Source organism: Ixodes scapularis, unplaced genomic scaffold (assembly GCF_016920785.2).
Source record: "Ixodes scapularis isolate PalLabHiFi unplaced genomic scaffold, ASM1692078v2 PGA_scaffold5__190_contigs__length_132052651, whole genome shotgun sequence".
In the NCBI taxonomy this organism is placed as follows: domain Eukaryota; kingdom Metazoa; phylum Arthropoda; class Arachnida; order Ixodida; family Ixodidae; genus Ixodes; species Ixodes scapularis.
Window position 1 is genome coordinate 121050276 of NW_024609880.1, and position 24035 is coordinate 121074310.

General features: G+C 44.2%; 1 protein-coding gene across 1 annotated transcript in view; it reads left to right on the forward strand.

The window, feature by feature from the left end:
* Nucleotides 1–24035, forward strand: part of LOC121838224 — a 40830-nt gene that overhangs the window by 8503 nt on the left and 8292 nt on the right. The window contains exon 2 of the mRNA XM_042294321.1: nucleotides 11196–11353. Within this exon, the coding sequence (XP_042150255.1) occupies nucleotides 11196–11353 (158 nt within the window). The remainder of the gene's footprint in view (nucleotides 1–11195; nucleotides 11354–24035) is intronic.

Sequence of the window (24035 nt, forward strand, 5' to 3'; positions counted from 1 at the left end):
TGTGGACCCTGTATGGCTTCCCTGTGAGCCCCGTACGTACTCCCTATAGACCTTGTATGGCTTCTTTGCAGACCCCTAAGGACCCTACACTCTTTAAAATGACTTTTACAGAACACGTTTTTGCGTAAAAACAAAAGGGAAAAAGCTCTTTTTGTAGAAACCTTTATTGGAGATAGTACAAAATGACCAGGGCGTGATGTTTGCATACACTTTTAGCTTACAGGGTTTTGCGGCACAATTAATATTTATTTTTACAGCCATGCCTCACCGGCGACTTCAGGTAGCGCGTCCCAACTTGGGTGTTTCCTAACTTCGATTGCAATTCGCGGCGCGTCCGCCTGGGAGACGGGGGTTGGCATCCCTGAAACCCCTCTCTACCGTATATGTTTCGGCGCCGAAGTGGCCGATTAAAGCCAAAGCAGAACAGTCACATGTTGTCGAATATCGATAGTCCTAAACCAGCACACGCGGTCGTGCAGTTGTCCGAATGGCCGCTGCGGTTGGAATGGTGGCGTTGCGATCACAATTAGTTCAGTTTTCGAGTACAGATCGGTGCCGCTTTTTCAGAGCAAGCTCTTTAGCGTTTCCCAACTGACTTGCTCTAGAAACGTTGGTCGGTGCGGTCCCCGTAGCAGACCCCCTGAGTGGCTTCTCTGCGGACCCTGTAGGGACTCCCTGTAGACCTTGTATGGCTTCTCTGCAGACCCCATGAGGACCCCGTGTAGACCTTGTGTGGCTTCCCTTTGGACTCCCTAGGGACTCCTTGTGACTTCGTATGGGTTTTCTGCAGGCACCCTATAGACACCGTAAAGACCCTGTGTAGACACCTTATAGAGTCCCTATGGACTCTATATGGCGTCTTACCATAGGGAGGGTATAGAATGACCACACATCATCCATAGAATAGGACGTCCATAGAACGTCCGTTGGCCAATATTCTATAGGGCAGCCATAGGACGACTTCACGGAGGCAACAGAGGTCGTGGTCTGCCTATAGACGCCTTTTGTTCTTCCTATGGACGCTGCTCTATAGAACGTCCAAGAAGTGTCCATACATATTTTTGTAAGGGGTATACTGTCTAAAAGCGTATGTTCCTCAGAGAATAAAAAAGATTAATAAGACAAATCCTTGGGTCACACGTGAGACCATCCACTTAAAGCGCAGATTAAAACGTAAGAGACTGTGTAAGTACCGGAACTTATTAGCAATTAGTTCTTTAAGCAGTGATGTGAAAAAGAAACTCAAAGATTCCAAAACTAGCTACTTTGCTAATACGATGAATACGATTTTAAAAACGTCGCCTTATAAGTTTTGGCAGCATCTGTCCCCTAAGCAGAAAGTTATAAAAGAAGTTTATGTAGACGGTGCTATATGCGATAATCCGCTTACCGTAGCAAACGAATTCAATAGCTACTTTCACTCGGTTTTTTCAGCGGGCACATCTGTAAATGACCTGACTGACAATGAACCCAGTCTGCAAACACAGCCTATTCAAATTACTTACGTGGGAGTGAGGGCCTTACTACTAAATATTGACATAAAAAATCACCGGGACCAGATAAAATCCCAAATGAATTCCTGAGGCGTTACTGCGAACCGGTTTTACGTTTTTTGACCATTATCTTTCAACAGTCACTAAATACATGTTGCTTACCAAAGGATTGGTTAATTGCCAAAGTTGTACCCATTCACAAATCGGGCAACCATCTTGAAGTTAAAAACTACCGGCCAATATCGTTGACATCAACAAGCTGCAAAATGCTCGAACACATCATTTCTAAACATCTCGTTGATTTTCTAGAAGACAGAAACATTTTTTATGATAAACAACACGGTTTTCGCAGCAAGCTATCGACTATCACCCAGTTGTTTGAATCAACTAATCAGTTTGGAAAAGTGATAAATGTACGTGGCCAAGTAGATGTTGTATTGATTGACTTATCTAAAGCATTTGACAGGGTCACGCATTCAAGGTTACTTGAAAAGTTATTGCTTCTTGGTGTTGATAAGAACTTGGTTCTCTGGATTAAATCATACTTATCTGATAGGACACAGTACGTTGAAATTGACGGTCATGCGTCATCTGTTTTACCGGTCACGTCTGGCGTACCCCAAGGATCTGTTTTGGGGCCAGTTTTGTTTTTGGTTTATGTTAACGATATCGCTCAAGATATCGACCCAGCTGTAGAAGTGCGTTTGTTTGCTGATGATTGTTTGGTTTACATCCCCTTAGTAACTGTAGATGATCACGAATTATTGAATGACTCCTTGACGACTATATTTCACTGGTGTGAAAAATGGGATATGCGAATTAATTTTGATAAAACTACTGTCTTAAGCACAACCAAAAAGAAGTCTCCGTTGATATTTTTGTATGAAATAAATGGTGTAGTCTTGCAACGTTCTAACACTATTAAGTATCTTGGTATTACTATCTCGGGTGATCTCAGCTGGAATACGCACGTTAAAAATGTATGTAATTCAGCATATAGGAAACTTTGTTTTATGAGGCGATCTTTAAGAGGGACGAACTCCGATATCCGTAACAACGTTTATAAAACTCTAGTGCGCCCGACATTGGAATATGCATCGATAATATGGGACCCCTACGCACAAACTCAAATAGATAAAGTGGAGCGCATTCAAAGGCTAGCAGCCAGGTTTATCTTTTCTAAATACGATAGACATGAGTCTGTTTCGGCATTGTTGAGGGAAGCCCAATTGTCGTCCTTAGCGTCAAGACAAAGAATTGCGCAGCTGAAGTTTTTTTATTTGTTGTATTTTAAATATCTTCGTATTGACACACAAACTTATATCAGATCTCCTGGAAGACGGTCTCGACGACTAAACAATGAATGGTCAGTTGACCCATTTATGCCCAATATTGACATTTTTAAATATTCGTTTCTTGTGAAAACAATAGAAGAATGGAACCGATTACCCCCAAATGTTTTTTCGGACGTCACGTCTGTTGAAGAATTTGAAGAAAAGTTGATGAACTGGTTTGCTGACGAGTAGTTGCACCTGTGAGAATGATTGTTCTATGTATTATTTCTTGTGTCACCTGTATCTTGTTTGATGTATTACTGTGTCCACTCCTGCTATAACCCGCAAGGGTTGGCGGTATTTGAAATAAATAAATAAATAAATAAAATAACCTAAATATGGCGACAACTTACTCTGCGGTCTATGTCCATCCTAGAAATCCATAAATCGTACCGATGTGCGACCATTTTCCTTATTAAAAAAGCAATGAAGGATTGAACACAACGAGGTCATGCCCGGCGACAGAAGGAGCATTGTTCCGGCAGCCAGGACGACATGTGACCAGTGAAAACACTGCGTTTTGTTGAGGTTGCAAATGCTATGAAACATGTGTGCTTTTGTAGATGATAAAAGCAAAAAAGAGTGGATAGAAATGTTCCTTTTTTAGAGGAGAGGGAACATAATACTGAAATAATCATCCAAAAACAACGCGTTATGTTTTTTTTTTTTTTGTTTTCTTTGTTTTTTTTTTTTTTCTTTTTTGCGAGTGATGTGTCTGCTCGTTAGTGCTCGAGCGGGCGCTCCCTGGCTTGAATTGTAGCGCGAGCCGCGCGCATTCGACATATCACTCCGCAATTCTACCGGTCGGAGACAGTGAGGATATTTCGCTGCGATTGGCTGACAGTGGTCCTCGTTTCAGAACATGATCCTCCAATCACCGGAGATGACTTCGGCGTGATGCGATCTTTGCTTACTTTTTAACGCGACAGCGTTTAGGAACTCGTGTAGCAGAAAATCCGGTGCCGGCGTCGGCGTCTGTGTCGGTGGGACGGAAAAATCCTTATGGTCGACAGGTCATGACATCGCAATCACGTGAGACGTTACGTGTGACGTCACACGTGATGTCAAAAGACGCCAGACAAGATACCAACTAGGCCACGCAGACGCGCTGCACGGCTTGGGAACGAGCGCGACTCTATCTGTTCAGCTACCGCGTTCCACTTTTAAAAGCGAAGCTTAAGCATGTCTCCTGCAATTTTTTTTTTTAAATCAGGAAATTGGCTGCGCGTCGTAATGGTCTGGGGATTTTTGGGATGCTTCGAGCCAGCAAAGGGAGTTATTACCATATTTAGGCAATCTCAGAAACCTCGCATTACCTGAAGAGCGTGTTGGTAAAATTGACTGACACAGAAAGAATAAAACAAACTAAAGACGAAGGACGACGAACATTTTTTTTTTTTCAACGAGCAACGATATGAATGAGCTTACAATCACCTTCTGTAGTTCAGAGCCGTCATGGAAAAAGGAGAGAAAGGGTGGGCGGTACATTATCTGCGTGTTCGCCACGGGTAGCAAACACGACCTATTCAATACTCCTCGGGGCACATTTAAGTGCGAAGTCGGCCGCACCATATATCTTCCGTCCTCAACATCGAACACGCTAGACTGAGTCTAAGAAAGAGGTACTCTTCAGATGAATGTAATTATTGCTCATATCAGACATAAAGCGCATGTCCAGAGTTGTCCATCATCCCCATTATACAGTATTTTCCGGGCTATAGTCCGCGAACACAGACGTGAATTTGGGGTCAGAAATAAAAGTTTTTGCTTAGATAGTGCGCACACGGTGCATAGCTCGTACGGCGTGCATAGTCTGCATTTGGTGCTTAGTCGACACGAAAATCGTCTGATAGACGGCACACTTTGAACCTTTTCGTCACAGAAAAGCTAGTATTATAGATAAATAATAGCTAACATACTCTTTCATTCAATAGATCTGTCACGTCTGGTAATAATAAACGATCTTGAGAAACCAAATTCCTGCATAGTCCGCACGCGTAGATGGTCTGCGCAGCCCAATGTTTCAACTTTTAAACATGTATGGTCCGCGGACTACAGCCTGGAAAATACGGTATTTACTTTTCATTCTAACTGAAGACCAATATCATGATTGCATGATTAAAATGAATAGTGACGAAAAACCCGGGTCCCCAAAAAATTGCTCACAGCCAATCCACGGCTGTGGCATGTTTATTTTAAAGGCTCCGATGATGTTACCTGGAGGTTCTGTCATGACTCGTGACGCATATGCTCCTGGACGCCACTCTGTATCATTGAGCTGTAGGAGTGCCGCTCCCAATCTATACTGCGATGCATCACCTGTCACTTTTGTCGTCTTTTCGGAATCAAAACATGCTAACACTGGCTTGTTAGCTAGTGTTCTCTTCAGGCTGTTCTATGGTTTCTTGTTGTGCTGTTCCATGGAGCAACCCCATACGAGTACATCATCAACGCCACTCTTAGCCCTTCAAGTTCATCAAAAACCTCGGTCCTGATCCGTTGACCTGAGACTTCAAGTGAGGATGAGATGGCAAATGGTAGTCTCAGAAATCGGTAACGTCCAAATGGCGTACCAAGCGTGCACCCTCAAGATGCCTTCCGATCTAGTGGTATTTAGTGGTACCCACTGTACCATTGAAGATAAAGAGTCAGTCGACAGGATCGTGTGCAGAGCAACAAGAACATAATTTAATGGCCGTCGGCGGTGTTTATCAGATAGCACCGGGCGCACTGAGCATGGCTAGTGCCTTGTCATGCGAGGTGTTGTACATGATAAGCCAGATACACCACTGTTTGCTTTCAGCCTTGAGAAGAACTTGACATTTGCCAATTCTGCTTCGAAATCTTCACGGCGTGGTATTCAGTAGTGCTGCCGTTTGATGCATTCATTCACTTGCCTTTGATATTAGATCAATGCAGATTCTAAGAGCACCTGATTTCTTCTTGACTATGACAATGGGGCTTACCCAATCAGTAGGTACATTGACACTAATGATGACTCCAATCTCTTCCATTCTCTGGAGTTCTCTCTTGAGTTGGCCTTTCGGAGTTTGTGGCGCTTTTCTCGTCGGCTGAACAACTGGCTCTGCTCCTTCTTTAGGGACAATCGTACACTCCCGTCCCACGCACCCCATTCCTTTATACAGCTTAGAAAACAACTGTTCCACTTCTTGGGCCATAGTTTCTTCCAACGTGTGCACCCACTGGACCAGCCCCATGAGTTCACTAGCTGCTAATCCCATTACAGCTATGCGCCCCTTTTTCACGATGAAGTACGCAATGTAAGCGTTGTTTCCTTTAAGGTCTACTTCTTTGTTTTCTGAAAGGGCCTTCATTAGCCACTGCTCTGTTTTTTTAGTCTTCCATGTGCTGATTTGAAGAACGCCGAAGTCGCTGTCGTCCCGTTCTATTACGTCATCTACCAACGCCTTCGTTTTGGAACACACAGCGAAGTGTTTCATCCTCGCACTTGTTGAACTTTGTCTTGTATGCCGGACACTACCGTGGGTCGTGCTTGCGGTCGCACTTAGGACAAGTTTTTTCTCGTCAGCTGGACCTTCCGCTCAAGCATGTCCGCTCTCTTCTTTTGTCTACCGCGTTGACACGTCGGGGACCGCCGAGAGTTTCATTTTTTGCCTGAAAAATCTTATAGGCCTTTCCGAGCTGTATGGCGTTTTCCAACGTCAGATCATCTTCACGCAACAAACGCTCTCATAGTTTTTGTCTGTTACCCCACATACGATTTGATTTCGTACCATGGAGTCCGACAAAGTGAAAAATTTGCACGATTTCACTTTCAGTTGTAGCTCTCGCAGGAACTGTTCAACCTGATCACCGCTTTCTTGTTTTCGCAAACAAAAAACATACCGTTCGAATGTTTTATTTTTTCGGGGCATGCAGTTCTCTTCAAACGTCTTCAGTACTATATTGTACTCCTGATTTTCTTGAAGTCCGAAGGTAAAGGTGTTGTAGACTTTGATGGCATCTGGTCCCGCCACATGAAGCAAGATGGCTGCCCTTTGTTCGTTGCTTCGCTTGGTGGTCTTTGTCGCCCTTAGGTACAGGTCCATATGTTGTCTGAACCATTGCCATTGTTCCGGTACGTTTCCTCTCAAGTTCGGGCCCTCGGAAGGCTTGAGCACGTCCATGGTTCGGCTTCCTTCTTAGTTTATCGCTCTTTTTGCGGAACGAGTCACTTCTGACACGATGTACCTAGTTTGTCTTCTAAAAAAGTTAGTTTATTGAGGTTTACAGACTGCTCTTTTTCATCTGGCTGAAACTAGACAATAACATAAGATCTGATACACATACCATGTATGGTCTAGGTTGCGTCACAGAAACCAGAAAAGTTCCCATCGCTCTGCCGTGTTTTATCGTTTCAAATATTAAAATACTTGCAGTTTCTTTTTTGTAACAAAGTGTGTATCGTGTACACCTTTCATGTTAAAGAGATAGGGTTAAAAGAAGAAATATAAATACACCAAAACAATAAACTTACCCCAGTCCAATAAGATATCTCATAGCGGGTACAGACGCTACTCAGTACTGCCTCCAGTAGCTGTGTTCATAACCAGCAGGTTCACGATATGCAGCTTCAGAGCACTCGACTAAACTGATCCGACGGCTAAGTTTCACAGGAAATAGTAAGATTGACTAAAAGGGGAATTTACATTGGAAAATATATTGTGGCAGTGTTATTCAAGACCGCCTTTTCGCTCCATCCTCGATATAAAAAGAAACCTTTTTTCCCTGGTCCACGTCATTCGTTCAAACCACAAACTACTTCTTTTTCAAGGGATAAGTAAGCACTTGACAAAAGCGTGTTTGTAATTTTTATGATTGTTGCAACATAACCACCCCATCTGGCATATCGTTCTCTATAGGCTTGTTTCCCGTATACTGCGCACACGAAACAACCCATCTGGTGATCTTCCATGAGAAGTAGTGAATGGATGATGCCAGTGGTGTAGTGTGCTGTATCTCCCCGAACCTGCAATTTATTGCGAACGTTGCGTACAGCCTGACCGTACCAATCCTGAGTCCTACAAAGGAATCACGTCGTCCCGCTAAGTTGAGAGATTGACAGGCAGTTCGGTGCCTTTTGTAGAGAAAATTATCCATTTGGTTTCTCGGGTTTGTCCAGCTTGTTAATAGGAGCTATTTACACGGCGTATGATAGGGACAAAGACAAATACATGCTGCGTCCCACTTTATATCCCGTCAGTCGAGACCGCTCAAAAAAGTGTTAAGAGTAGCTGTGCAGAACGAACGTGTTCAAACATTCCGCTGATACAATTATTGATACTTAAACGACAATGTTTCTCAAACTACGTCAAAAAGGAACACGAAATTGGACAGCTTGCTAACTTACAACAGCGTCCAATACGTTGTACAAGAGCTACTTCTTTCTAAGATCGATTCATGACTGGAATTCTCTACCAGAATACATCATCAAAGGCACTTTAAATTCAGCGTTTTCTACCTTTTTGTTAGATTTCTAACTTCTTCAGAGTTATAATATGTCTTCTTATTTAGGTCTCGTTCACATCATTTCTGTATGTAAGATATACTTTCGAAAAAACAAAAACTGTGCTTTCAAATTATGTTTTGTGTGTGAAAAACTGTATTGTATTCCGAAACCCCACTTCAATGATGTCCCCTAGACGATGAAGAATCAAATAAAGTGGCAAATATAATGCTTGATTTCAGAAGACATTCAACGTTAAGAAATATGGTGCATCTACGTTCCTGCAAAGCTTTTGGTAGAGAAAATCAATGCAATATGCGGAAAACGATTGGCGAATGTCAAAACTTACAAAATCTCTTGATAAAAAAAAATCTGCAGTGTAGTGTCTGTTTTAAGGTCTATTCACACGATGCATCTTGTTGGCGAATCATGTGTCGCGAAACTAGGTTTCGGGAAACAGATGAACCGTGTTAACGCGACCGAAAAATGGTGCAACTGCGAGATAAGATGCGTGCGCACCACGCTTCTGGAGCAATATATTCTTAGAACCTCACCAAGGCCTGTCAATCACCCGTCAAACTCCCCGTGTAAAAAGGCCGACTTTGCGAAATCTCGGTTTTCTCTAAACCGTGGCGCGATAAAAAGATGCATCGTGCAATTAAGCTTTTAGTCTCATGGAGCAGACGGTTCTTGTACGCCCAGACATATCTTCCTCGTCATTCGCCAAGCGCCTTTCTAGAATGCGGCGATTGACTTTACCAAGTGCTTTGCGGGAAAGTACACGCATTGGATTTTGTGGAGTGTATGACAGATATAGTGTTAATCTGGCTTGTCTAAAACGCGGGAGGGTGAAGTTTTTTCGCACCGCTGCAATACTGGCGGCATTCGCGGTAACTGATATAGTTACGTGGGGCGTCCTGCAAGCGCTATGGGCTAGCGTTCAAAGCCGGGAGCTGCTCCCACGCTCTTTTAAAACGCCAAAAATGTATAGTGATTGAAATTAAAAATAAAAACAATCATTACGAAAAAACAAGGTTAAATGACGCCGAAATTGTTGCTGATTTTCGACAACATGACTTAGCATCTTGCTCAAAGGTTTCGACTTAGAGAAGGATGGAATTTCCAACCTCGCAAGAGTCAGGACACGGCTGTGTTCAGAGAGCCAATCTTTCCTCCCGGGTGCAGGCAGTTTGGAGTAACCGGCGTCGTCGCTGCCCCTGGCTCTTGCGTTGTCGCGTACGTAGTGCCTACCGAGGAATGGAAACGATTTGACGTCCCTGAGCCACACTCTAAAAAAATCCCGTGCGTCTACTTTCCCCCACAACACCTCCTAGGGACAATCACCGCAACTTACGGAGGCAGCTCTGGAAATGACGATGCCGAAACATATGTTTAGACCAAAAAACACAGTCTGAGCTGTGACATTAAGCAAAGCAAAACGTCACGCTTGCATTTATTAATGTCCCAACTCAGACTGCGTTTTTTGGTGTAAACATCTGTTTCGGCTTCGTCATTCGCTGAGGTGCCTCCGTAGGTTGCGGTGTTTGGCTCTCTGAGTACTGTGCGGTAAAGTAGACGTACGGGCTTTTTTTAGAATGCATCGTATGATGAGCGCATGCCAGCAGCGCCGCCTAATTGGAAACCTGCGGGAAGACACTTTCCAGGGGTGTGTCATCTCGGGGGAGGTAGGGGGGCGAGGAAACGCTCCCCCCCCCCCCAGTTTTCAAGAAGGGGGGGGGGGGGGGTCAAGGCATGTGTTTTGCCGCCCCCCCCCCCCCCTTTCTTAAACAGCCGCCACTGGGCAGGGCAAACACTGGCCGGCGGCGCCAAAGGGCTACAAAGAGCACCCCCCCCCCACTCAAAGCCAAGTTGGTACGCCACTGAATTTCTCCAAATTACGTAAGAGGGAAAGTGGGAGTAACGAGCGAAAGAACGGAGTGAAAGAGCACTACGGCAACCGCGCGGCAGCCTCAAGAGCAAGTCCAGTCCGGTCCAAACCACTCCGTCCAAACCAAAGACGGCCCCATGCATAAGGTCAATATATGCTGACGCAATTAATATAAAAAGAGATCCAGGAAAAAGAAAAAGCGAGTGATCTTTTGTATCGCGGATGTGCGGACCAGAGCAGGACCGACACGTACGAGCAGTTTCCTGCGTTCGGCAGACCGTTCCATGTCGCCCAGTGACAAGATTAGTTGCTGCAAGTGCCGCCAGCTGAGCGGTCACCGGAAAAAAACAGCAGCCCCCCCCCCCTACCCCCCCCCCCCCCCCCCGCCTTCGTTACATGCAAGATCGATAACCATTTCTTGTACACAAGGTCGCTTATATAATTAACAAAGACAACTGTAATAGACGCAGAATAAAAGAGCACAAAATAAAAAAAGAAAACTTCCATTATCTGAGCATTTTCTGAACTACCATATTACTTTCTTACCTAAAAAGAAAAAAAAAACAGAAGTCTAGACTGTCGTCGCCTAGAAACATGGGATGGCCGAACGCAAATTAAATTTTGGGTTATACATTTTAGTACTACGTAAAAAATCGTACCTTTCTTGTGCGTCCTGGAGATGTTTAAGATTCGCTGCGTCCAGGCAGAATTTTTTTTTATATCACATATTTACGTTGTACGGCCACACAAATACGCGCTTGTCAGTAATGCAATGACCCGTCCCCATTTACGTTGTAATCATGTTGAAACCAATGTAAGACATAAAGGTGTTCGATTTGATCCTTACTTCGTGCATGAGCGTTACTGGATATAAGGTAAGCAATGCCTGATTTTTACTGTCGATAGTTTACGAATGCTTAAATCTGAGTGAGTGCCCTTTTCATTTGGCCCTACCATGCGTCTTCTTTTAATAATGGGAGAAATAATGACATGTTTCGTTTCGACGTTTGCAGGTCCTGGAAGAAACATCGAAAAATACGTACTTCCTGATGTTTCGCACGCAAATTTACGTTTTTAAGAGATGTGTCCACGCAACAGCAAATATCACAGACAGAGCAAACAAAACCGCCAATTACAGAATCACATTCTACAATCTAAACACACAAAAATAGTAAGTACTTTACTAATCTTAATAATAATCAATCAATCAATTTTGAATATAGTGCCCAGGAACAACATGTCGGTCTTGGTACTGGCATAATAATAATAATAATAATAGTAATAATAATAGTAATAATAATAATAATAATTTATTGCTGGTGCTTTAAGTATATCAACGTACAATAACGGGACCATCAAAGCCATAAAGGCTTGTAAGACTAGTCCCTAAAATATTAAATTCAATACACATCTAGATCAAAAGAAGAAAAGGCCGAGAGTCGGAACGCATGACAAAAGGGAATATGTACAAGCAGAGAGCCAGAACACGTGACAAAAGGGAATATGTACAAGTAGAGAGCCAGAACACTTGACAGAGGGGAATATGTACAGGCAGAGCACTATACGGCACAATGCACATAGTTCACGAAAAGTGAAGGGAGCAAAATAAGATAGCATCGGCACATAAATACATCATTTCATTTCTGAACAGAATGCGTTTAGTTGGCGTTTCAAACCTCCTCGAGATGTGACATCAATTAGCGCAGAGGGAAGGCTGTTAAAAATGTGAGGTACGTAATATAGGCGGATGCATTTCCCAAAGTGTGTACTGATGCGCATCGGTTTAAATGGTGTCGGATCTCGAAGGGCACGACATACATTGTTGGGGGTTTTAAAAGTGCTATCCCAGTAGTGTCTGAGTATTACAGTTTGCCAAAATAGTGCTCGAAATGTAGGTAGAGAGAGGTCATTAAACAGGTTATCAGATGATTGTAGACTCGAGCCATATGCTACACTTCGCAAAATGCCTCTAAGTAAAGAGTTCACTCTAGAGTCTAATTGGTCCGTACATTGTCCGAAAACAGTTATCCCATACCGAAGTAAGCTATACACGAGCCCATGCACCAGTAGTTTTCTCGTTGACATCGGAAGAAATATGCGCAGGTTGTAGAGGGTGCAGGAGACGGCTCGTAGCTTGTTAAAAATGTAGGAAAGGTGAGAGTTCCACGATAGATCACAATCAAAGTGAATTCCTAAATATTTTGTGGTGTTGACATAGTCGATCGGCACACACTTGCAGGATACACAGTTTGACGCGTGCAAAAACAGGGGTTTGTCTAAGAGAATCGATTTTAGCGGACTACGAAAGCATATCAGCTGCGTTTTTTTAGCATTGATCCGAATGACATTCTCCGAAAGCCAGTCCATCACCCGTAATACATCTAATTGGAGCAAATCAACAGCCTCACGATAACGCATATGTCTGGACAACAAAAGTGTGTCATCGGCGTATTGGAACACTTTACAGTACTTTATCGCCTGCGGAAGGTCGTTGACATAAATGTTAAACAAAAGAGGTGATAATATGGAGCCCTGAGGAACGCCAGCCCTAAGGGGCATTTTTGCGCTATGAATGTTACATATGAGGACGAGCTGCGCGCGATTTAACAAAAAATTCTCGAGCAATGCATAAAAGGGGCCTCTGAAACCAAGACTGTATAGTTTACTTAAAAGAACTTTATGGGACACCGAGTCGAAAGCCTTAGACACGTCCAGAAAAAGCGCACATGTGAAAAGGTTGTGTTCGAATGCACTATGAAGAAAGTCGGAAAAATCTTCGAGCAATGCTTGTGTGCCCTTTCCCGCAATAAATCCGTACTGCTGTGGCGACAGTAAATCATATTTATCTAAAAAAGCTGTCATTACCAAGAAAACGTGTTTTTCTAAGAGCTTCGCCAATGAAGGCAGGATGGAGATGGGACGATAACTGTCAACTCTACCATGGTCTCCATTTTTATATAAGGGCCTGACGATTGCTGTTTTAAGATCGTTAGGAATATTACCGGATGTTATAATACCGTTTAATATATTCAAAATTAGACTCTTCAGTGACTTATAATTTCTACGCAAATCAGCCATCCGCATATTATCAATACCGGGAGATAAGCCAGGCTTGAAACTACAGAGCATACTATATAGTCCTTCCTCAGTTATTTCAGGTAGAAAGGCAGATGAAGCGTTTTTCGAAGTTACCGCAGAGCGACAGTAGTCACTGTCTCGTGAGACACTTGAAGTATTTCCGAAATGAATATTAAATGCATTAGCCGTGGAATGCTGGTTACCAGGAAAATACTTTGTAATCGTCTCATCGACAGAGTGTTTCGCTTTGTGTTCAGCTCGCAGTTCGTTAACGACAGACCAGGTGACGCGGGAATCGGAACGCGCGCCAACCAGCTTCTGTTTAACATAGTTTCGCCTGGCTGAGCGAATGAGTGCGGTAACCCGGTTTCGTTCACTTTTGAACTTGATTCGAAGATCCACGTTATCGGGAGAGCGCCGGCAACGCATCCACAAGAGCTCTTTGTACCTAATTGCGGCGATTATGTCATTGCTCAACCACAAGTGTTCCGCGCGACGCTTTTTTAAGGTAACAACTTTTTTACTGAGCCCTGTAAACTTTTGCCATACGTGTATGAATTTAGAGTAAAGCTCCTCTTGACTGAAAGATCGCATTAAGATGTCCCACTCATAACCAGAAATTAGTTTATCGAATAAGTGTCGATCGATAACTTCTATTTGTCGTGTTTCAAGGCCAACGTATTTAGAAGGGGTATTTGAAATTAACTGAACCGCGGTGAAGTAGTGATCGGCAAGTTTTTGCGAAATTACAGCAGATTTAACTATAAGTCCGTAGGCCCGTACATTGATGGGGTCAAGACAGGCAGAAACAAAACGCCCATTAAAAAATTCTTCTCTGGTAGGAGCCTGTATAGTACAGTCAAGACCGAATTCTGAAAGAATATTGAGGTAGTCACACACGGTTGTCTTTGCAGGTTTTAGAGTGTCAATGTTTATGTCGCCGAGTACGCAAAACTGTTCTGCGATACTGAATTCAGCCAGATTTGATCTCAGTTCTTCTAAGAAAGACGTAACACTAGCAGATGGAGGGCGATAGACGGCAAGTAATGTAACCGAGTATAATGAGTTGGAAATTTTTAAGGCGATACACTCTGCGTGAACAAATGTAACAGTCAAAAGTTCTGTAACCCATGATTCTTTGACGAATATTGCGATACCTCCACCTGTCCTACCCGAACGGGTATGAAAAAATTCTCGATATCCAGGAAGGGAAAAATGATCAACAGATGTAGATGGCACATTAACCTCAGTTAAAACCCAAACGTCAGCGAGATCTTTCATAGAATTGGTGACAATGCAAAATTGGTCCCAATACTTCCTAACAGTACGAATATTAGTGTGAAAAAGAGTAAATCCACTAACTGTGGAGTCAAAGTGACACGAAATGGAAGTGAGATCTTGGCAGTCAGAAAATGTGAAGGCCATAAGAACTAGACAATGAGCTCGAGGTCACTGATGCAATTAACGCGCACGAGAGGGGCACCTTCCGTCTTTTTAGCGTAGATGTTGGCATTTCTTACCCAAACATAGCGATATTGCTTCTCTTTGCCTTTTGATCGGGCCTTCCAGAAGAGCTCCCTGTTCGTCTGAGTGAGATTCTCATTGAAGAATAGTCTCGGCAGCTTCCGTTCGCGCGCAAGAGCACCCAGCGAGGTACGGCAGCTCAACCAACGGTCTCTAGTAGTCACTGTGCGAAACCTAACGAGAACGACGGGGATGGTGCCACGCGAAGAGGGCAAGCGGTGAACCGCATCAACTTCCGAGGATCTGAATTCGGAGATGCCGACTTTTTCTGCTATATCAACTAGCATGGATGGGAGGTCCTCGTTAGGGTTACATGGAAGGCCATGAATCTCGAGATTCGATCGACGACTGTACTGCTCAGAGTTATTTAGCTCAGAGCGGAGCCGTTGGATCTCATCAGACTGCACCGACAATGAGGACTTCAAAGACCCCACCTCGGATTTCAGCTCCTTAATAACAGCATCATTCGCAGTCGCATGCTTGAGCAGGGAGTCATATTGCTTGGAGAAGAAGTCCACTGACTTGACGACGTCATTAACGGATTTCTCAATGGTATGTACAGCGGATTTGAGCGATAGTAGCTCATCGACTTTCGCCGGAAGCTGGACAAGCGAATCCACGCTGCTCTTGAGGGAAAGAAGTAAGTCAATTTTTTTGTTTACCTCAGCTAGCTGGGCCGAGAATGACGGGGAGTCTGACTGTGAGTCCGCTTCCAAGCTTTCTTCAACCGACTCACTGACAGAGGCGCGGCATAGTTGACAGGACCACTGCCCTCGCTTCGCTTCACTCATCGACTTAAATGTGCTCGCAGAAACACCGGCGCATGACTTGCCAAGGTGGTAGCAACTCGCGCAGGTCAGGTATCTGCCATCAAGCGTTACAAGCTCGTGGCACTTTGAGCAGTTAGTGGGAGGCATGGTAAACAGGCCCACCACGCGCACAATGAAGCTCAATCAAGCGGCGCACTATGGCGACTTGAAGTCGCAACGACGCAGTCGAAGTCAGTAGGCGAGGCCGGCGAGAGGCACTTGGGAGGAGGCCATGAAACTTGGAGGTTGCTGTCCGAAGATCCTCCCCTACTTTATCATTTTGTTCTTGGAAACGTGAGCCACTGTTTGTTTATGAGCACACCGCAAAGATTGGCTTGCGATGAGAGCGAGCACGGACCCGATTACGCGAAAACCCGGCAAGCCTAGCCACACAGCCGAGGGCAGTAAAGGCGGTGGTATACCCGGTCTTGATAAATGACCAGGCTCGTGGTATTGCCAGGGCTGGAATGTGGTGGTCAGATTGCTCACCGGTTGTAATGAGCCCGCTCAGGTAACCTCACTGGAAGAGGCCGGCCGTTGGGAACATGGCGGCGATCGTGCCGGTGATCCAGTCGCCGCCTCAGGAGGATCTCTTGGCCTTTTGTAGGTGGAACGACGTCAAGCGACTGCCTCAGACACCCACTCTGCTTGGCGTAGACTGGCAGACGTTTCCAAGCGACTCAGGTCGTCGAGGATAATGGTAAAACAAGAGATTTGGCACCGAGCAATCGAAACGAACGTCCGAACCCGGACACCTCTTCTTCCTTTTTCTAATAATAATAATAATACTAATAATAATCAAGAATCGAGAATCAAGAATCGGCTTTATTTGGGTCTCGGAACGAACTTTCGGTTTTAGTACTAGCACACCCAAACACTTTCTATATCTAACACAGATGAAGTGGTAAATGCATAACCCAATAAAAAATTAAGACAAGACATAAACATTTTATAGTAAGGTAAAGTTGCACATCGGCAATACAATCAGTGAAAATATATATGCCTAAAAAGACAGCGACACCTTCATATTCGGGGGAAATAAGAAGCAGCATCAACGACAAACTTCTACGAAAGTATTACTTGGAGTCATGCAACAGACACAAGTATTAAAAAAAAGTTTTTACTTCCACAAAAGATAGCCAGGTGACTGGCAAGACCAGGATAGGTCTTTCCCTCACGAAACACTGGATTGTGTACACTTGACGCGACTGGAACATAAAAAGGCATACGCGCACGGGTCGCCGTCTGTGGAACCCCAAGAGATATCTGAGCCAGCAAGTCAGGACAGTCAGTAAAGCCGTGAATGGCTTGAAAGAAAAATGAAAGATCAGCTTTTTCTCGGCGTTGATGTTAGCTAAACAAATGCAGGGCGCTTATCAAACAGCCATGGCGTAACAAACATAAGTTATCGCGAAAGTACAGAGCGCGATACTGTTAGCGCGAAGAAGAGATCGCCGGTTTTTTCAGCTTTCCTTTTTGAAACCAAAGGATGTCATCCAAATTATTATTGCTAGGGAAAGAGCTCATTTAGTTCTATATTGTAAGCGATAAAATTTCGTGCTCGCTAATCCTATTTAGAAGTAAATTGCGGAAATGCGCCGATGTCGTGTTCGCGCTAAGAGTGTTGCGATGTATACCTACGTCTATAAATTGACAGGAATTTATTTTGCACTCGCTCTAGCCTAAAGTAATTACTGCTGGGACAGATGCTGTACCAGAACACCGAGGTGTATTCTAGATGGGATCAACCCAACGCGCAGTAGAGAACAAAGAATGTTTTCGGGTTCGAAAATACTTTATAGACATCCTACCGGCAACATACAGAGTACGCAAGACGGATATTTTCATGTGATTTATGTGTGCGTCACAGTGGAGAGAAGAAACAAATATCACACCAAGGTCTCCAACTTCGCTAACACGACTTCGAACCTCTGAGTGAATACTGTAGGGAAAACATATGCTGTGCGTTCTTCTCGTGTAGGACATTACTTTAGTTTTAGCCTTATTTAAGATGAGGTTATTAGTCATACACGAATAATAGAATGAACAGGGATACTCCTGAAGCATCCTGCAATCACTGGCACTGCGAATTTCATAAAATATCTTAATATCATCTGGATATTGCTAGACTAAATAATTAGAGGTAATCTTAGACACGTCATTGACAAAATAGAAAAGAAATAGAGCCCCCAGCACCGGCCTCTTAGGGACCCCGGACGTGACACCATACCTCAAAGAGTATTCGCCGCTTATAATTAAAATTATACTTACTATAAATAGCATTATTACAAACAAAAAAATAATTATATTATAATTATCATAGTATAATTATAATAATATTTATTGCAAGAGTTGTGGTCAAAGAGGGCTGACGGCTCCGGCAAATCCTATATTGGCTTGTGGGATCCCACCCGGGAAGTCACCAAAGAACGAGCCATCAATAAAACAAAACAAATAAAATACCACACGTTAACTAAAGATCAATAGAAACACTCAGTCCAAGACTGATTCAAAAACAAATTCAACATCACTAAAAACATTGAATTGAAAGCTGATAAAAAACCGGAAATCAAACGAACACTCTGTCCAACATAGAGAAGCAGAGCCATTTTCTAGTTTTGTCCTCGAATTTAAAAGGAAGGCAGACGCTGGGAGCTGATTGAGAATATCCGCAACATTATAAGCTCGAGTTCCCATCCCATACCTTGTGAAACAGCGAGGTTGCTTAAAATGGACGGCCTGTCTTAAAGTGCGAGACGCTTCATAGGAAGCAATAGTTCTGCGTTCAAAAATACTGAAGTACGACTGCTTTTCGGAATAAGGAATACAAATTTTACATTTCGATATCGCTGAGAATATTTGTGCTGTTAAAGAAAACTGAATTATATGCCACACTTTTCAAAATGCATTTGAGAATATTGTTCACTTCGGCATGCCGCAGCCCTGCACGGTGGGCAAACACAGTCACCCCGTACCTGAGTACACTGTATGCCAAGGCAGAAACTAGAATTTTTGGGACGCCAAAGGAAACAAAAATTCTAATATTATATAAGAGAAAGGACATGTTTCGCAAGGCACCACAGTTGAGGGCCATGTACTCATTCCAGTATACGTGTTCAAACATAAGCCCTGCCTACTTTGTGCCACCGACCTAATGAATACGATCACAAATACCGTCATATTCTACACCGAGCAGGAAAAAGGGCCTTTCTATGAAACCGAGTTTTAGAGGATTACGGAAGTGCGTTAAGTTAGCTCTCGCCAAATTCACCTTCAAAAGATTACATGCCTATGCTAAACCTTATTGACATTAGTTTCCAAATTATTAAGGGCGCTATCAATTTTTATACGCCGAAAAACCAGCAAAGCGTCGTCAGCTTTTTGATAACACATACATCCAGAAATGAGAGAAACAAGATCGTCGACATAAAAGTTATAGTTCGTTTTACCTTATGTCCATACACAACCGACTTTACCAGCTGATGGCACCATCCAGACTGCGTAAAAAAGATAGCATCAAGATGTTCATCGTGTTTAGGTACGTGTTCTATCATTGTTTAACCAATCACAAACATAAAAGGCCCAGTGACTTGAGCTTTCGACGCGGCTTCTTCTGGTCTTCTTAGCTCGTAGCGTCAGCTGCGCCCGAACTTAAGCTGACACGAAATATAAACAAAAGGGGCGATGGCGCAGAAGACTGCGGAACCGCCGCTTGCAGAAAACAAAGGTTATTCACTTCCCGACGCACTTGCACACGCGGTGATAGTCCAGACAACATATCTGACAGTTTACTAGAATGGATAGTTGGGCGAGTTGGTATGAATTCATTTTGAAAAACAGCGACTGGAAGAGGAAAAAGACTGGAAGAGGAAAAAGACTGGAAGAGGAAAAAGACTGGAAGAGGAAAAAGACTGGAAGAGGAAAAAGACTGGAAGAGGAAAAAGAAGAAGCCGACCTCGCGTGAATTTCTATGTATGTGTTCTGAATAGACAGTTGATAGTCAGCGCCTCGTCCTGTGTGTTCCTCCTTCTTGTCCGTGTGGTATTCGCGCTGTTTTTCAAAATGAATATCTGACAGTAGTGAATAAAAGGGTCCCCAAAACTCAAGCTTATAATTTACGCAACGGAATAGAGTGATTGACGGTATCAAAGGCTTTTGACACGCCCAAAAACAATAATATTCGACGTCAAGTAAGAACAACAGCGTACCCTTACAAGCTACAAAACCGTATAACGATTCGGATATCACGGGGGGTTGTACAAAAATATTAGTCATCACTGAAAATAAGTTGCCTTTCTAAAAGGTGCCCCAAGACAGGAAATATTGATACGGGGCGGCAATTCTCCATCAAAATTAGTATACCGCCCTTTAAGATATGTCAGTTTCAACTATTTCGTATACTCACGTGCCCTTATAAAGCCGTTAAGTATAAAAAAAATGGCTTAAAGACGCACTTTTTTTTTCGAGAAAACCAACGGTAATTTTGTCGGCTTCATGTGATATAGTCCACTTCATACAAAACAGAGCCGACTGAAAACCTTCATCCCGATCATAAAGATAGCAGAAAGGCCATTTGCACCTTTCAAGGTTACGTCCTCAACATTGCCACCGTGTAATTTTTCTGAAGAGGTAACAAAGGAAAAAACCTAAAAAACGTTAACCTTTTTGAGTTTTCTTCCTAATGTCGGCAAAATTCCTGTATATGACGTCATCAATTGAGCGCTAACTGTGGTGGCCTGTGAGACCTTTTGCAAATGGTAAAGTTTCTGAAGTAATAAAACGGCTCTCTGATAATTTTTTTTTTTTTTTAAATAGAGCCGTTTAGCGAAGCGTACGAGGGCATTGACCTTATTCTTCGAAGAGAAAATTCGCCGAGATATCTTAAGTTTTTAGAAGCTCGCACACAACGCACCCAAGACCTTTTTTTTTTTTTTTTTTTTTGATCAGCGATGGCAGCTAAAATATCTGCAATTGACCAAACGCAATTTCACCCTCGTTTTCATATTTTATTATTATTAAAACGTGGCGCAGTGCTTTTGCGTTCAAAGAGTCGCGGACTGCAACAAGTGTTGGGTAAACATCGGAGTGGGATACTCCTTGGAGAGCGCACTTGACGGCAGTTCGAAAGTGGCTCATAAGCAGTGTTGGCGGTAACTCATTATTTGTAACGGTATACCGGTGATGCGTTACTTTTATTGGTAACTTAGTAACGTACTCGTTAGTCATTCATAAGATTACTTACGTTACTTATTCTGACTAACGGGTAACAGTAACCTTACTCGTTAAGTATCTTCCCAAGACTTGAGCAAAATTATTCTCTAGTATTTTCGTGTTTCTAAGCGAGAAAGCGTCCTAATTTTTTTTTTTTTGCGGTTTTTTTGCGTTTTTTTTTTTTTTGTGAAGATTTCTGTGCAAATGTAAAGAAAGATGTGGTAATTATATTGAATTTCTGGGTTGACCTTATGTTTTTGCGAACGCAAATGCGTAGGCTTACCTGTACCGTGAGGAGAGTAAGTCGCGTTAATTCATAATTAAAAAAGTTACGCCAAAATAACGTGCGTCGGTTCTTAACAATTACGGCAACGGCAACGCGTTATTTTTATTTTGGCGTAACGTAGGTCGACAACGCGTTCCTTTCATTGCAAGTAACGTATTTCGTTACTTGTTTTTTGGTAACGCCTACAACACTGCTCATAAGCCTGCTCTGCGGCCCCGGGGACTTCATTTGGAGGGCGTTCGCATGGTGGTCCCCAGCGTTCCCGCCCAATAGCTTCAGCTTTCGGACGCCCCAGTGCGGTGAAGGCAGGCCTGCGGCTGATAGAGGGACGGCGTGGAGCGCACTCTGAAGCTGTTCAAACGGGTGTCACACGGCTGCCGATGACTGCGATGCGACCCTCTTGAAAGTCCGCCTGCGCGCTCACAGGCGATGACCGTCGCCGTCTTTGGCTCGCTCCTCGGTGGCTGGTCCGTCGTCCGGAATGTCAGCAAAACGAGCCTCTCTGAAGGCGCCAACAGACGGCGGCACCCTCGTAGAGTATAGTTGGGGAAGCGGTACGGTGCGCGCTGAAAGGCGACGAATCGTATTTGAAACGGCGAAACATTCTGGAATATTAAGGCTTCTTTTTATGATCGCTAAAGCGGCTAGTCTTGCGGGCAAATTGTTTTACCAGTCACGAATATTATTTGGTGCAATGTGGCGGTGTCAGACCGTTGAACAGAATCACACTTAGTAAGGTACAAACAGCAGAAAGAAGAAAACATAACGAACAAATAAAAAAAAAACATGATATTACTGTCAGGCAGTCAGAAGTAATCAATTTATTCGGCCGATCAATTAGCGCGTTATATAGACGTTCGCCAGCGGCCCCGCTTCGAAATCTAGTCTGGCCACGGTGGATGGAAAACGCCTTGTTGATATCAGACATCGCCTGGTGAGAGTTACGAAATTGCAGAGGGAAAGCAAATTGGCGAAGGAAAGAAATAATGTTTTTGTTTTTAACTTCTCGGCTAGGTGGCGCAAGCTACCGCCCGATATGAAGGGAACAGCCGTTAGCATCCATCCATCCATCTTGTTTAGGAACTAGTCTGGAAACCGTGGAGACGCCTCAGCAGTGCTTGACCATCAGTCGATCTGCCCACACAAGCAGCAAGAGGGCGGCACCCAGAGGGCCGTACTTGCAAACGTTAACAGTGAGGTATTTTAGAACGCAGCTCTTAGGAGCCCGTTTCCGGCTTAAGCGCGGTGCAAACAGACGCGGAATACAAAGACGGGCGCCGGAACACGTAGTGACATCAGCGCTCTCTCCGTACGGGCGGTGACGTAATTACGGCTTCAGGCAATGGAAGTGAAGAGTTGAAAAATTTTCCCGGGTCTTGACGTAGGTTTCCGTATTTTCTCCACGGCCCATCAGCGCGGCGCGCTTCCCTCCTCCGCCCTCCTTGCCAATGGCGTTCACGTGGTTCCGCGTGCAAATGCTTCAGACACTCCGTGCTTGCTTTCAAGAATGGCTGCGGCGACGAACTTCCCGCCCGTCTCCGACGCGAGGAAAGCTGCTCAAGCTGCAAAGGAGAGTACCGCTGCCGCGAAGAGGGCTGAAGTTGTCGCAGCGTCTGATGTTCCCGAGAAAACCTATAGTTGAATTCAGCTAGTCCAGCGGTACCCCTGGATCTACAGCAAAAGAAGCAATGCCGAGTTCAGTTGCAAGTCTTTAGAAATGTTCAGCTCGTTCGATACTGCTTTCAATAATTTATTCACATGGTTTTGGGGAAACGGGAGATGGTTCCAACCCGATGAAACGGCAGCTTCAATTTAAATATGAGTGGCCTTCAGAAAGGCCATTTGTAGAGGCAGGCTGTGGTTGGCTTGCTGGCTGCAAAGAGACCGGAAAGGCAGTGGGATGTTATTCATAATCAAATGTGCTCCGCTTCCGGTTTTGAGGGCATGCTTGCCCTGCCCTGCCCTGCCCTGCCCTGCCCTGCCCTGCCCTGCCCTGCCCCCTGCCCTGCACCCCCCCGGCACTTAAAAGGTTAAAAAGGTCAACGACACCGGTACCCGCTCTGGATGAGAGTTTTTAGGCAGTACTGTATGACCGCTAGCCTAGGGTCTTTAACACCCGTCACGCAGTATTAAAACAGGAACGTCTGCTGGTACGATGCTCATCCAGGTCGAAACGGGCAGGGGTGGGGATTGAATCCAAAATCCCTGGGCTCTGCAGCGTGAGCTTTCGTGCAGAATTCACTCACAAGCAGCTTGTAAGCACACATCCTAGCTAGCACAAAGGACAAGGAAGCCCGTTGTGCTTACGTCATAGATGCACTCAAGGGAGCAAAACACCGTGACCAGATTAAGTGAACAGTGTATGTCGTATGAGCTTCACATGTGCATGCCATTGCTATTTTTTATAGCATAGACGCAGTAATATCTGACAAGCTTGTGACTGTTACCAGAGCTGCTCTCTTCATCCTGCCGCGTTTAAAATTATATAAACGTGGTTTCACTGCGGGAGCGCACGCTCCAGGTGAGTATTCCTGCAAGCGACGCGTGGGCCCACGTGGAACGCCACTATATATAACATGAAAATAATCCAAAATAAAATGCAGCACACCCTCTTTGGCTCGTGGAATTCGAAAGCACTCGAAGAAGACCCGGCCGTCGGGGTCTTTGTAGATATGTCCCACGATGGTGGCATACTCGCCGAGCGTTTTTCGAGACTTCAGGAGCTCGCGGAAGGCCTTTCGCTTTTTCTGTTTCCTCACGCTCCGTAGGTACTGCTCACACGCAGCCGCGAAAGTAGTCAGCCGACGCCAGTTGATAGTTCTTGCATTTGTGACGTACCTCACTACACTAAGGTTCATACGTGAGGCAATTCGAGCTTCGTAGCCGGGATCCTGCCGAGACGATGCCATCACGAAAGAAAGCGACGCGCCAATGCCGATCTAGAC